Raw genomic sequence first — 15,104 nt, 5'->3', positions numbered from 1 at the left:
CTTGTGGCAGTAGATTCCATCCATTCATTAGGCACGTTCACACATTACATTCAACACTCGTACAACAAGTGCACAGTGCACACAGGTACAGATCTGTACCCAGGTGCAGTCATTCACGTGCCACGCTGAAGGTACACCAGTACACTTCAGCACACTAAGCCCGGATCCAGGTCCACTTTTAAAATGAACAGTCCTTCACACAAACATGTGGACAAGTGTACAGACGTCTGTACACTCGTACAACATCGTGTCCGAATCGGGCTATCGTGTGCTCTCTAATCCACCTCATTAGGCTGTTGTAAAGGTTGAGCTAATATTAAGGCAAGTCCTCAAATGAGCGTGGCAAGAGTGGGGCGAGCCATGGGGCAGTAGTTGGAGATGGGCCCTGGCCCCCTGCCTTCTTCAAACAGGCGTAAGCAGGAGGCCCAAGAGCAAGCGGTTCCCCACGGTGCTCCACTTAAAGAGGCCCTGCGGTGCCAGGTCCACCCCAGCAAGCCACAGGGTCAACTTTTGGAAGAGGGATCTCCAGGAGGCAAGATCTGGGCCTGGCCGAGGCAAAGAGGGAAGAAGAAGTGGGGCCTCGTGGCTTTGCGAGGAAAGCGGCGCTGGGCGGAATCGGAGCACGGAAACGTCCGTGGGATTTGCTCTCCGCAGTGCTCAGCGGGGCTCAGAGCCTGGTCCAAGCGCACACGACACAGCCACCTTGCTGCAGCTAAGCAGGCCTTGGTGTGGTCAGTGCCTGGATGGGAGACCCATAGATGCCATTGTTGGGGGTGGGGCCACAGCTCAGTGGCGGAGTATCTGCTCTGCATGCAGAAGGTCGCAGGTTCGATCCCTGGCAGCCTCTCCAGGGAGGGCTGAGACAGACCTCTGCTTGGAGACGCCACTGCCAGTCTATGAAAACAATACTGAGCTAGGTGGACCAAGGGTCTGACTCGGTAGAAGGCAGCTTCCTATGTTCCTATGGATACCGAGTCACACCATTGGTCCTAGATGCTGCTAGGGAGGAAACTTGAAACCTTCTGCTTTTCCCAGAGTGGCTCCATCCCAGGAAGGAAATATCCCACAGTGCTCACACATCAGGTCTCCCATTCATATGCAGCCAGGGTGGACCCTGCTTAGCTAAGGGGACAAGTCATGATGGCTGCCACAAGACCAGCTCTCCTCTTGGGATCAGGCCCAAGACCTGTCTGGTCTATCATCCGGGAAATCTCCGCAGCTGGTATTTAGAGGCACCCTCCCTCTGAGCCTGGAGGTAGCTTGTACCCATCAAGACTAGCAGCCGTAGAGAGACCTGCCCTCCATGAATTTATTTATTTATTTGATACATTTGTGGAATAAATAAATTGTTTGTTTTGAGACCCGCAACCAGGCCTCAAAGGAGGTTTACAACTAAAAACACTGATACACATTGAAACCAACACTCAAAACAGATCAATTAAAGTTTAGGAACAGATGTAAAAACCAACTAAAAGCCTAGCTGAACAGGTGTGCCTTCAGTGCTCTTCTGAAGGCCATCGAAGATGGTGCTGCTCTGACGTTTGACAGGGGGAGTGCATTCCACCGCCCCTGGCAACTACAGAAAAGTCTCGCTGCTGAGTTGCCACCAGATGAGCCGGTGGTAACCACAAAGGGACCTCCCCTGGTGATTTTAGTTGGCAGCCAAATTTGTCTAAACCCCCTTTAAAGCCATCCAAACTGGTGGCCATTATAATTTCATGTGGCAAAGAATTCCATAGATTACTGATGTCCACCCATGACAAACCGGAAATCCAGGCCAGATCTGGGACTTGGAGTGAGTGAAATCTTAAACGACGATGCTTACAGACGCAGAAAAATGACAAACTGAGTGACAACATGGCTGAATTCCAAAATTAACTCTGCATCATAACAAGTGAAAGAAAGTTCACGGCTAGTCGTGGCATGCACACAACTCTGTGTCTGAGTGTGTGTGTAGTATGTGTCACAGGAAACGAACCTGTGATGATCAAGAACCCAGTTCTTGTCATGTGGCTCAGCTGAGCCTGTTTGTGCTCTCTCTCCAACTTTGTTTTCTTCCCTCTCTGGGCGGGAGGGCTGGGCAGAGCCGGTGATTAATTAGCGCCTGGGCTGCATTACACCTTGGTGAGTGGAATGCTGCTTTGGGAGAGGGTGGAGGTGAGGCGCCTTCTGCAATGTTGCCAACCTGCAGTTTGCAGCCAGGAGCACGTAGGCAGAGAGACACAGGGGCGTAGCAAGGTTGGAGTGGGCCCAGAGACGAGGTTTTAAAATGGGCCCCTTGCTGATATACACACACAAACACACTTCACAATATATAGTGCACTCACTCACATCCCCATTATGAATACGGTGAATATCTAGTTCACATTGAATCTAGTTCACAGGGGCAGATCCAGCAGGAAATTACAGGGGGGGGCAACAATAATCCCCCCCATAAAAGATCCCCCACCCATATAAATATTGGGGCTTGGATTTTCTCTCTCTTGCAAATGCACTATGCTACGGGGTGTCAAACTAAAATTTGGTAATGGGCAAGATTAGCTTTTGATGCACCTCTGGTGAGCCACACATAGCCTTCCGCCCACCTCACACCACCTATCTTCCTCCTCCTCTCTGCTCTTTCTCTCATTCCTTTTCTCCCCACCCCCACCCCCAGTAGTGAATCAGCTGAATTCACTACTTTTTTCACTAAAGGACACTCAGGGAAAGTTGTTGTTTTTTAATTTTTAGAAGAAATTCGGAACATACCTGCTAATACCAGCTTTTGGCATGGAAAATCCTATCACTCTTCCTCTCTCCCTTGCAAAGGTGTTGCTAGGAACTTAAAAGATCCAGGGGGTACAACATGGGTGGGTGGGGAGTCATGTGAGGTGCCTCTGGGGGGGCCTTGAGGCAGTGGGGCCCCGAGACAACTGTCTCCCCTTGCCTAATGATACTTACGCCCCTGGAGAGACGTCTCTGGAGTACTGTCAGACCCTGGAGAGCAGGCAAGTGGGGCGGGGGGGGGGGAGGAGGACAGCTCAGTGGTAAAGCATCCGCTTGGCATGCACAAGGTCCCAGGTCCAAATCTTGGCATTTCATTCATTCCTTTGTCCTATGACCCCAGGGCGGTGAACAACAAGATAAAAACAACTCAATTAAAAATACAGGACAAATGCAGCCAAGATTTTAAAAAGAGTCAGAAACAGCTCATTGGCCAAAAGGCTGGATAAAAAGGGCAGTCTTCTTCACATTCCTCCGGAAGGCTGGGAGAGAGGGAACCCTGCAGGTCTCAGCTGAGAGTGAGTTCCATAGCCTGGGGGCCACGACCAAGAAGGCCCTGTCGTCCTGCGTGCTCAACGAACGGGCCTCAGCAGGTGTTGGCATATGGAGCAGAGCCTTCCCAGCTGATCTAGTCAGCTGCGTCGATTCAGCTGGGAGCAGGCGGTCCATAAGGTGCCCGAGGCCCAAGCCGGTTAGGGCTTTAAGAGTGATAACCAGCACCTTGCAGGTCAACGGTCAACTGGATATGACAACCAACTTCTCCAGTTGAAAGGCCTCTGAGCCTGAGACACTGGAGCGCCCAGAGGAGCCCGTCCTGGGCAAGGCAGGCCACAGAGTTGCGTGTTCCACAACACCTTGTGGTGGTGGCCACCAATCTAGACCAACGGCTCTCAACCTGAGGGCCTCCAGATGTTGCTGAACGGCAACTCTCATCATCTGCATCTGCAATTGTTTTGTAGGGTTGGCCCTCAGGTTGGGTACCATTGGTCTGGACGGTTTTAAAAAGGTTGATTAGACAAAGCCATGGAGGGCAGGGCTTTCGAGGGCTACTCAACTGGACAACTGTATCAGGCCCAGAGGGGGCATGCCCACCCCCCAACCAGGTGCTAGCAGGGAACACCAATGAGTAAGGGAGGTGGCCCACTTTTCCTCACTTGTGGGCTTCCTTTATGTACCTGGTTGGCCACTGTCTGCATGGTGTGGAGATGGAGAGAGAGAGAGAGAGAGAAGTTCTCCTCTCTCACACACACAACTCTAGAACCAGGGGTCATCCCACAAAACTGATGGCCAGGAAATTTAGGACTGACAAGAAGACAAAAGGAAGTGCTTTTTCACACAGTGCATAAATAATCTGTGGAATTCTCTGCCACATGACGTGGTGATGGCCACTAGCTTGGCTGGCTTTAAAATGGGTTTAGACAAATTCATGGAGGACAGGTCTATCAATGGCTTCTAGTCTGGGGGCTGGGGGCCACCTCCAGCCTCAGAGGTACGATGCCTCTCAATACCAGTTGCAGGGGAGCGGTGGCAGGAGAGGGGGCAGGCACATACCTCTTGCCTGTGGGCTCCCCAGAGGCATCTGGTGGGCCACTGTGGGAAACAAGATGCTGGACTAGATGGGCCCAGGGCCTGATCCAGCAAGGCTGTTCTTATGGTCTTATGTTCCACACGGAATGATATGACAAGAAGAACTCGATTTTGCTGGTGGTATAAACCAAGCAATGTTGAACTGATGTGTTGGTTTTTGAACCACCTGTCCTGTTTCAGCCAGTAATAGGCAATTATGTATGTATTTATTTTTATTTTTTTTACATTTATATCCCACTCTTCCTCCAAGGAGTACATAGCTATGTTTATCCTCACAACAACCCTGTGAGGTAGGTTACTCTGGGAGATACAATGCAACCCTGCCCCCCAAATGGGGGGGGCAAGGGGACCTTCAGGCTGAGAAATCCTGTGTGCTTTCCTCTTCTTCCTCTCAGTGGCTGGATCCCAGTTATACGAAAATATTTATATACTGCTTTTCAACAAAAGTCCCCAAAGCGGTAGGTAGGTGGAAAGAGAGAGAGATGGCTCCCTGTCCCCAAAGGGCTCACAATCAAAAAAAGAAACATAAAATAGAGGCCAGCCACGGCCACTGGAAGAATGATGCTGGGCTGGGGGTGGACAGGGCCAGCTGCTCTCCTCCCTGGCCTGCTCAAGAAAGAGAATCTCCACTTTGGGAAAGGCCCTCTGTCCATGCTCAGAGGCGCTGTGTTGACTTCCCACGCCTCTGCTGGAAAAGGAGGCGGGGTGGGTGGCAGGGAGGGAGGGAGGCAGTGGCTCCGAGGAGAGGTGGGGCGGGGTGGGGGGCGAACAGGACCGGGGAAGATCCAGGCACTTCCTTGGCGCGGGCGGGGAGCGCGCGGTGCTGGGGGAGCCAGGCGGGCGGAGGCGGGCGGGCTCTCGGTTTCGGAGCGAGAGAGACGCCTTCAATGCCCCGAGGACTCCGGGCTGGCTTGCTTGCTGGGCGCGGGGCGGGGGTCGTGCTGGGTGCCCGCCGGCCGCCGGCCTCCTCCGGGGTCCCTCCCTGGCGCGCCGGCGGCGGTGAGGAGGAGGAGGAGCGCCCCGCCCTCCTCCGGGGCCCGCCTCCCAGCCGGTCTCGGGGGGGCGGAGAGCCGCGCCTGCTGCCGGTCCGCCCCCGCCGGTCCCTCCCCCATAAAGGGCGGCCGGCCCGGCGCGGAGCTGCGCTTGGCTTCCCTTCACTTCCTGCGCCGGTGGCCGCGGCAGCTGCCCAGCCGGGACTGGCCGCTCAACACTCCGCGAGCAGCAGCAGAAGCCGCCGCCGCCCGCCCCGCCGTCTGCCAGGTAGGGCCCCGCCCCCGGGGGGGGGATTGGGGCCGCCCGTGACTGAGCCCTGGATCGGGGGCCCGCCAGTCCCGGGAGGTCTCGCTAGCCGCCCTGCCACCAGCCCGGGGACCCCCCGTGCCCGGCCGTGCTGCCTGCGCGGGGAGCCTGGCCGCTCTGGACTGGGGAGTCCTCCTTCCTGCGTTCCGCGTTGGGCTTGCAAAATGGTCCAGGGGCATAAAAGCAGCAGCAACGGAGGGGCGCCCCTTCCCTTCTCAGCTAGGCTGGGCGGGGCTCCTGCCTGCAATTCCGGAGAAGCCGCTGCCGGTCCGTGCAGACAAAACTGAGCTAGAGGGACCAAGGGTCGGACTCGGTAGATGGCAGCTTCCTAGGTTTCTGGAGGAGAGATCCAGAAAGGATCCCTTCCCAGGGAGGAAAGAGCAGCACCCCATTGGCTTAGTTGGCTAGGTCCAGGGTTCCCCACCATGGCTGTTGGACCACAACTCAGGGGTGTAGCAAGGTTGGAGTGGGCCCAGAGACAAGAATTTAAAATGGGCCCTCCCTCACTGAAGCTCAGCTCCTGAAGAAAAGAAGTCTTAAATGGGGCTCAATAGTGATAACAAAAAACATAGTTTTTATACACACACACACACACACACACACACACCCCTATGTGCCACAATAGAACATCATCCTAAATTATTTTTTTTAAGGTTTTGCAAATTGTGGACGATGCAAGTCATTTAATAGTACTCGAGAAAGACCTGCTGTTCTGGTTGCTCCAGGTCTTAACACTCACATCAATTTTGGAGGATGAATACAACTGAAGGAAGCCTTGGCGGGTGCGCGGCTGGGGGAGTCAGTCATGTGACTTGCCTCTGGGGGGCCCCCCAAGGCAGTGGGCCCCCAGACAACTGTCTCCCCTTGCCCTATTATAGTTACGCCCCTGCCACAACTCCCATCAGAGTAGACCAGACTGAAGTAGTAGCCCCAAGAGGGAGTCTGGCTTGATATAAGGCAGCTTCCTATGGGGGAAAAAAGGGGGGGGGGAGAGCCAGTGTGGTGCAGTGGTTAGAGTGCTGGACTAGGACCGGAGACCCGAGTTCAAATCCCCATTCAGCCATGAGACTTGCTGGGTGACTCTGGACCAGTCACTTCTCTCTCAGCCTAACCTACTTCACAGGGTTGTTGTGAAGAGAAACCGAAGTATGGAGTACACCGCTCTGGGCTCCTTGGAGGAAGAGCGGGATATAAATGTAAAATAATAATAAATAATAAAATCCAAGCGCAGGTGCTTCCCTGCCCCGTGTCCTGTGATGGGAGTTGCTGTCCAACAGCATTTGGGGATCTAAGGTTGGGGGGCCCCCAGGTTAGGCAATCCATGTAAAATACTTCTGGTTAAGCCTGGCTGAGAAGCAGCTTTTGAAAAGTTGTGCCTTGGTTACAGCTGAGCTGTTTGTCAAAACTGCAAATGCGAACCACCAGCTCAGAAGAGAGATCCCCCTCCCCCAGAAATGTATTCCTGCAGCCCTCACAGCAGGCATCCTCTAATCCAGGGCTGGCCCACCTGAGGCTTTCCAGCAGCTGTTGGACTACAACTCCCATCACCCCCTGCTACAGCTGGCCTGGTGGGAGTTGTTGTCCAACCGTGGGCGACCCTCTGCTTGGCCCGTCCTGATCTGACCTGAGACTGAAACTGTGCTTCTTGCTTCAGAGCTCTTGGTCTCCCCGACTGCAATTAACGAACTCCTTGTGGATCAGGCTGACCAGGCGGCCTCGGCCCAACGCCCACGCGATGCCAGACCCCTCCGAGAGCTCCTCCGCCTGGGTGGGCGGCCCAGTGACCCTGAATGTGGGCGGCAAGTTCTACAGCACCACCCGGGAGACGCTCACCCGCTTCCCGGACTCCATGCTGGGTGCCATGTTCCGGGGCCCACGGCCGGCCCTCACCGACAGCTGCGGGAACTACTTCATCGACCGGGACGGCAAAGCCTTCCGCCACATCCTCAACTTCCTCCGGTTTGGCCGGCTGGACCTGCCGGAGGGCTACGCTGAGCTCTCTCTCCTGCGCACCGAGGCGGACTTCTACCAGATCCGCCCGCTGCTGGAGGAGTTGCGGCGGGTGGAGGCCGAGCGCTGGCGCCTGAGGGCCAACGCGGTGCTGCATGCCGACGTGGATGTGCGGGAGCGCCTCCTGCACTTCAACGTGCGCCGTGGGCCACAGAACTACGAACTGGCCACCTGCTCGCTCCAGACCTTCACGGCCAATGTCTTCTGCACTGACCGCTTCTTCCTCGGCGTCTTGCGGAGGCGCTGGGGCCAATGGGACTGCACCGACCGTGGCTTGGAAGAGGGGCATTCTGGGAGGAGGGCGAGCCAGCCCCTCGGCGAAACCGGATCTCAAAGCCGCCTCGGCCGCTTGGGCGATTCGGAGAGTGTGACGGGAGCGTCCAGGAATGGCTCGAGCTGGGTCACTTCTGGCGGAGAACCCAGAGACTGGAAGAGGCGACAGGACGAGCTGCCGATTTGCCCGGGCACTTCCACCGATGAAGACGAGGAGACGGACGAAGAGATGTTGGACGACTCTTCCGACTCATGCCCAGTGGGCGCCCAGATCTGCCACCATCTCCGCCTGGAGTGGGCCCCGTGCCCGCCACAGCTTCCGGTGGCAGAGTATGCCAAGCAGAAGCTCTGTCCTCTGCGAGTGGCTGGCAGAGAGGTCCGGAGTGCCCACGGATTTCTGCAAGAGGTGCTGAAGGCTGCGCTGGCACAGGGCTTCCGTGTCGATTCGGTCTTCCCAGACCCGGCAGATATTCTGAGCGCCCGCTCGCTGCGGTTCGTCCGGCATTGAACGTTCCAGCCAAATACGGGGGTGGTGGTGGTGGTGGTGGTTCCAGCTGTGTTGTGCTCAACACAGGCGGCTTGAAAGAAGACAGGTTGGTAGCTGGGAAGGTGGAGGGGACGGGTGTGTAGAAGGCAGTAAGTCCGAGGGTCTCCAGTTCTGGGTCCCCAGATGTTGTTGGAATGCAGCTGGAGTTGACCTTTGACCCATTGTGCCTGGGGATCGTAGTCCAACATCTGGGGACCCAAACTTGGAGAGGAGAGCTGGTCTTGTGATAGCAAGCATGACTTGAGCACTGTCAGATATTCCCCTCAGGGGATGGAGCCACTCTGGGAAGAGCATCTAGGCTCTAAGTTCCCTCCCTGGCAGCATCTCCAAGATCAGGCTGAGAGAGATTCCCGCCTGCAACCTTGCAGACAATACTGAACTATGCAGACAATACTGAGCTAGGTGGACCAAGGGTCTGACTCAGTATATGGCAGCTTCCTAACTTGAGAACCCTGGACTTGGTTGTCTGTTAGGGTTCCTTAACATTCATCTAACACCCCCTGGTTGGTCAACCCGTGATGTATACTGTATTTAGCATTATGCAAGATGACTCTGAGTGTAAGATGAACACACACCCCCAAATAGAGGTTAAATATAGCTTATGTCCATATTTACTCATAAGGAAGCAGACTCTGAATTTAAGATGACTCCTTGATTTCTAACATCAAATAACTTGGGGTTGGTGGGACCTAGTCTTGGATTCCGGTAAATACAGCAATTTGGTTTTGAACATGGCCACTGTGTGGGGCCCATGCCTGGCCGTAAGTTCACAGGAGCAAAGTAAAGATGACTTAAATGCTAAGCTCTGCAGTGGCAATATCTTATAATGCATATAATACCCGCAGTGTACATGGCTAGGTCCCTGCCCAGAGGGGCTTACACTCTAGAAATCGGCCCAAGGGATTTGAGGGAGGGAGGGGAGGGAGCTGGAGGCAGGGGTCAGCAGCCCTTGCTAAAAATACTGGGCTTCTAAGCGTCTGGGAATGTCAGTGTTGCTTTGGAACCAGGCAAAGCTAGACACTGTAGGGTAGCCTATTCTCAAGGGACCAGCAGCAACATGTCTAGGCTGCTGCTAGGGATCTTTCCAGCCCTCTGTGCTGTTATGTGTGGGGAAAACTGAGGCCAGGGAAGGAGCAAGAGAGGAGGATGAGGCCCACAGGTATATCAGTGGCTTTCAGCGACTCTTGAACCCAGCTCCGGTATGTAACCACCGCCTAGGTGTCTGCGCACTGCACATTATCTCAGGTGGGACTCTGGGGAAAGAGGCATCATGGGAGGCAGAGAGCTGAGGGGTGGGCAGTGGGGCTCAGCCCCTCAGCTGAGGGGGCTGCTGGCTGAGATTCAGAGATGTGTCCCTGCTGGGAGCCTCTCTGGGTGATCAAAGGGAGGGAAAGCAACTCTGTGCATGCATAAAGGTGCACTTAATACTCGCTCCCGGTGGTATTCTTTGAAGGGGCAGAGTGCTTCACACGTAGATCTCATTCTCATTGTCCCATTCAGTGAGCAAGAATTATTCTCCCACAGGGCAGTGGGGAAGAGGGAAGGCTAAGGCCACCGAGGGGGGCTTCTCGCGGAGGCAGAATCTGCCCTGGGGAGGAGAGCTGGTCTTGTGGGAGCAATCATGAATTGGTCCCTCTGCTAAGCAGCGTCCACCCTGGTTGCATCTGAATGGGATCCCTCAGGGGATGGGGTTGTAGCTCAGTGAGAGAGCCCCTGCCTGCTTGCATGCAGACGGTCCCAAGGTCCCTCCCTGGCAGCAGCATCTCCAACGAGATAGGGCCAAGAGAGAGACTCCTGCCTGCAACCTTGGAGAAGCCGCTGCCAGTCTGGGTAGACGATACTGAGCGAGATGGACCGAGGGTCTGGCTTGGCACGGTAGCAGGCAGCTTGCTGTGTTCCCGCTCTGGTGTCGTGTCGCAGAGTCTCGGCCACCACCTTACCCCAGCTCTCGAGCAGCAGTGCTTAGGACTTCACGTCTTCCTGAGCACCCAAAAGAGGTTTCTGTAGCCAGCCTTGACTCGGCCTGGAGGGCTGGGTGGCAGCTGGGTGGCTCCAGCCCCACAAGCCAAAAGCTCTGGAAGGAGGGTGCTGCTCCTGGCCCAGCCCTGCTGCTGAAACCTACAGCAGGAAAATCTGGTTGTGCCTGGATTGGGGGGGGGGGCGGAGATGCCGCGTTTGGGGGCGAGAAGCCAGCCTTGCCCTTCCCGTCTGGTGGTGTTGGGGTCCCCAGTGGAGAGCCAGGGCTTGGGGGACCCAATTGCCGGGGGCCGGGCTAGTGCTGGAATAAGGAGTTGAGGTTGAGACTTTTGCTCACCAGCTTTGGAATGGGGGGAGTGAGTCCCAGTGGAGAGGATGATGCCCAGTTGGGAGGCCTGGTGGGGCTACCTTGTTTCAGCCGGGGTCCCCTCCATCTTCCTCAAGACAAAAGAGGCATTGGGGGATTTGCAATGGACAGCGGTTGCATGTGCAACATCCCTCTTTGGGTTTCCACATTGGGAGCTGCTGTCTACTGAGTCAGACCCTTGGTCCATCTAGCTCAGCGTTGTCTACCCAGACTGGCAGAGGCTTTTCCAAGGTGGCAGGCAGGAGTCTCTCTCAGCCCGATCTTGCACATGCTGCCAGGGAGGGACCTTGGATGCTCTTCCTAGAGCGGCCCCATCCCCTGAGGGGAACATCTCAAGACAGCGCCTCCCATCCAAATGCAAACCACGGTGGACCCTCTTTAGCAGAGGAGATGATTCATGCTTGCTACCACAAGACCAGCTCTCCGTCATGCAAGACGGCTAGGGTGTTGGAGTGGGACTGGGGGGACCAGAGTTCAAATCCCTGCTCAGGCACGAAGCTCGTGGGGATTCTCTGGGCCAGTCACCTCCCTCTCTCTGCCTAACCTGCTTAGCAGGGTTGTTGTGAGGACAAATGTAACCGCGGAGGAAGAGTGGGAGATGTCTATGTATGTCCCTTCCTCAAAGGACAGATTGGGGGTGGGGCATGTGTGTGGTTAGGATGCCCTTCCAGACCACGGAGTGGAGGGACCCAGGCATCCGACGTCCTGCAGAGAGTGCCTGTGTCTTCCGGGCTCTTCGTCCCAAGGAAGTGGGCAGCTGTTCCATTCTGGGCAGGGGCGGCATCTCCAGTATTCGGAAGGAAACTTTAGGAGCACACCAGGCAGGCGTGCTGATCTGATCTCTCGTCTGCATTTGCTCTCCGGGGGAGGGGTGTGTGGCTGGCTCTTTGCAGGGAGACGGGACCTGATGGCAGCGAGGAGGAGGAGGAGGCCGTCGTCTCTGTCCCTCTGAGATGACAGACGAGCCATTGTCTGCTGGGTCCTGCCCTCCCCTTTCTGCTCCCCCCCCACCGCACCCTCGGTCCGAATGCCGGCCTTTGTTATGGGGCTCTGTTGGGAGAGGCTGGCTCTGTGGGGCTCACAGGCTCCCCTCTTTTTCTCCTCCAGGTTTTGCAGTGCGGCTGTTCCTTCCGCTTCTCCGAAATGCAGCAGCCAGGAAGAATGGTGATGCCCCCCCCCGCCCCGTCCGCCTCCTTGTGCGGAGCCCTCCCCGGCACTGCCGCATCCGAGCTGGGGTTGGGACTGGACTCCAGAAGGAGGAGGGCCGTGTGGCTGCCGGAGGGGAGATGGCTGGAGGCCCCTCAGAGGCCCACAGAGGGGTGGAGGCGCTTGCTTGGCTCGCTGTGGGTCCGGCCATACGAGCATAAAGGGCCGCAGGGCAGCAGCTCCCTTGACCTCTCTTCTCCAGGGTGACTGGCTTGCAGGCCTCCTCAGTGGAGCTGGCTGACTCACCCGGTGGCCTCTGGAATGGCGAGGGAGGGCTGAGCCGCGGAGGTTTCCAGGGCGCTCGACAGTTAAACCGGTTTCACGCTGGCTCGTTCCTGCCGTGAGCGGCTTCCCTTTCGAAGGCGCCTTTCTGGACCTGCTGAGCTTTCTCTCCCCCCCAGTTTTCTGTGGCGGTTTCAGCACTGCAGAGGCAGTTCCTTTCCTGCAATTAGCTGCCAGTGGGGTTGCAGTGGAAGCGTCAGGCGGCATTTCAGGCAGTGCTGCTTGAATGGTGGCCCTTCCTCTGCTCACAAGAGGCTAGTTGGTCCTGGCTGGGGGCGGATGTCTGGGCCATTGCCCCTTGAAGAGTCTGCTGGCGGCGGCTTCCTCCGTATTGATTTCCACTCCTTAAATGGCGGGGGGGGGGGAGTTAAGGATTCTCCCACACACACACACATTTCCCCCCCCCTTTTTTTCTTTTTGTAATAGTGCAATCAGTTAAAGATTCCTCCGTCCCTGGCAGGAACAGACATTGACATGGGGCAATTCACAGGTGATTGAAGGGGCAATTCATCACAAATCTCTCAGCCAGGATCAATAGGCAATAAAACAGGCTAAACTTGCGAAGAAGAAGTGTTTAATTTTGAAGTGCCAAAAGCCTTAAAACCCTTTTAATAGTGCTTTGTCTGTGCTGCTGGGTTGGAAAACGTCATTGCATCTTATTACCCACAAAATGCCATAAAGCAGGGGGGGAATGCAGAAACCCCTAGAAGCTAGGGCCCTAGGAAGCTGCCTTCTACTGAGTCAAACCCTTGGTCCATCTAGCTCAGTATTGTCCGCACTGACTGGCAGCAGCTTCTCCAAGGTGGCAGGCAGCAGTCTTACCCAGCTCTACTTGGAGAGGCTGCCAGGGACTGAACCGGGGCCCTTCTGCCTGCAAGCAGATGCTCGACCACTGAGTTACGGCCCCATCCCATAAAGATGATCTATTGCAATAGAAGGGGCTCATGTGTATCCACCCATCTGAATGCAAACCAGGGTGAACCCTGCTTAGCAAAGGGGACACTTCATGCTTGCTACGGCAAGACCAGCTCCCTCTTTTAAAATTGTCAGTTAATAATGGGGGGGGGGGAAGCACCATGTCAGTGCTCGGTAAAAACTGTGGACAGTAATACCGGAGAAAGGGCCTGGTGGCGGCAAGCTGTCGGCCTCGCTCCGCCCTCCGCTGCAGGGACTCTCCCTTGGCGTCTGGGCTGCTCCACATGTTGGATTTCACATGTTAAAGGCCCCTGAAGGGCTCTGGGGCAGGATTTCCTAGAGGCCCGGCTGATTTTGGTGGCAGCTTTGCCGTTTTGCTCTTCGATTCTTGCCTTGACACAACTGGGACAAGTGAATGGATGATGCTTGCAGCTGAATGTTGGTGGTGGTGCTTCTTGTGGGGGGGGGCACCCTACTAAGTGAGAGCATCACTACAAGAAGAGCCCTGCGGGATCAGGCCCAAGGAAGCCCCTCCAGTCCAGCCTCCGGTTCCACACAGTGGCCCACCGGCTGCCCCTGAGAAGCCCCCAGGCAGGGGGTGAGGGCGAGCCCCCTCTCCCACTGTAGCTGCCCTGCCACTGGGATTCGGAGGAGGCAGCCTGCCTCGAAGAAGGAGACTCTGAGGGCTGCCTCCCTCTTTCCACCCGCCTGTAGAGGGCCGGGCTAGAGCAACCGCCTCCTCGCTGCCCTTGAGGTGTGTGTTTGTTCCCCCGGTTAAAGTGCAGGGCCAAAGGTGTGTTTGGGGAGGGGAATCTGCACCCACCCCCCTTACCCCCACCCTCAGCGGACCACTGTGCTGGAAGGAGAGGCGAGCTGGCTCGATGGTGATGTTGTAATAAAGACTACGTCTTCTGCACAGTCTTGGCTGATAATGTTGGGTGGAGGGACCAGGTTGGCCGGACGAGCCTTGAGGAATCTGGAAGGGGACGGGGAAGGGACTATGTCAGAGCCCGGGGGGGGGGGCGGGCTGCATGCCTGTGGGGCTGTGCAGAAGAGGGGCTTGTGTTGGCAACCAAGCCAGTGTGTGCACACACACCCCTAACCCAACCCATCCATCCATCCATCAATCGCATGGGAAGCTGCCTTATACTGAGTCAGACCATTGGTCTGTCTCGCTCAGTATAGCCTGCACAGACTGGCAGCAGCTCTCCAAGGTTTCAGGCAGGAGACTCTCTCCACCCTATCTTGGAGATGCTGCCAGGGAGGGAACCTGCAACCTTCTGCTTGCAAAGCAGATGTTCTGCCACTGCTCTCCCTTCAGTGGGGTGGTGGAGAAATCGGGGGCTTGGGGGAACCCACCTATTTGTTTGTTTGAAGTATTTATACCCTGCCCCTCCAGTATGTGACTCCTCGAGGTGGCTCTCAACATTAATAAAATAGATACCGTGTAAAATAGAGTTAAAGACGTTAAAAGTCCAGCCTAGGAAATATTGCTCGCTCCCCTTTTCCGCCTCTTTTCTCATACACACGAGTGTGCTTGTGATTTTACAGTCTGTCGATATGCACGCCTCTTGCACAAGGCGACTGCTTAAAATGTTATGTATAGAAGGATTCCCCTTTCACCATGTTGAGGTGGTGTCTCTGTTGAGAATCCCTGCCTGGGCTTATGCAGCTCTTAAGCTGCCCGAGCAATCCCTCCTCCTGAGGTGGTGCCCTTGTGGGCGGTGGCGGGCTGTCCCCTGTCGGAAGCAGGATGCTGAGCTAGAGTGTTTCCAGTAAGCACACCACCACCCCTCTGTGGGGGGACATCTTGCAGCATTGCCGTCTGGCCAGCAGAGGGCAAAATGCTCCCCAGAGACCAACACACACAGGCAACTG

The 15,104-nt window shown here is 55.9% G+C and overlaps 1 protein-coding gene across 2 annotated transcripts; it reads left to right on the top strand.

Moving 5' to 3' along the window:
• The first annotated feature begins 5,242 nt into the window (after positions 1-5,242).
• Positions 5,243-14,142, top strand: KCTD11 (potassium channel tetramerization domain containing 11). Of its 2 annotated transcripts, none has more exons than XM_053258861.1 (3): positions 5,243-5,610; positions 7,304-8,424; positions 11,931-14,142. In XM_053258861.1, exons 2-3 carry the CDS (start codon positions 7,385-7,387, stop codon positions 11,989-11,991), a joined length of 1,101 nt encoding a protein of 366 aa, XP_053114836.1. In that variant the 5' UTR covers positions 5,243-5,610; positions 7,304-7,384; the 3' UTR covers positions 11,992-14,142. The 2 variants fall into 2 exon arrangements, with proteins under 2 accessions (XP_053114836.1, XP_053114837.1); XM_053258862.1 differs by having other exon boundaries at positions 5,245-5,610; positions 7,304-8,525.
• The last annotated feature ends 962 nt before the right edge of the window (positions 14,143-15,104 follow it).

This window comes from Hemicordylus capensis, chromosome 6, assembly GCF_027244095.1.
Source record: "Hemicordylus capensis ecotype Gifberg chromosome 6, rHemCap1.1.pri, whole genome shotgun sequence".
Classification (NCBI taxonomy): domain Eukaryota; kingdom Metazoa; phylum Chordata; class Lepidosauria; order Squamata; family Cordylidae; genus Hemicordylus; species Hemicordylus capensis.
The sequence above is the reverse complement of the archived record's forward strand: the minus strand, read 5'-3'. Positions and strand labels throughout refer to the sequence as shown.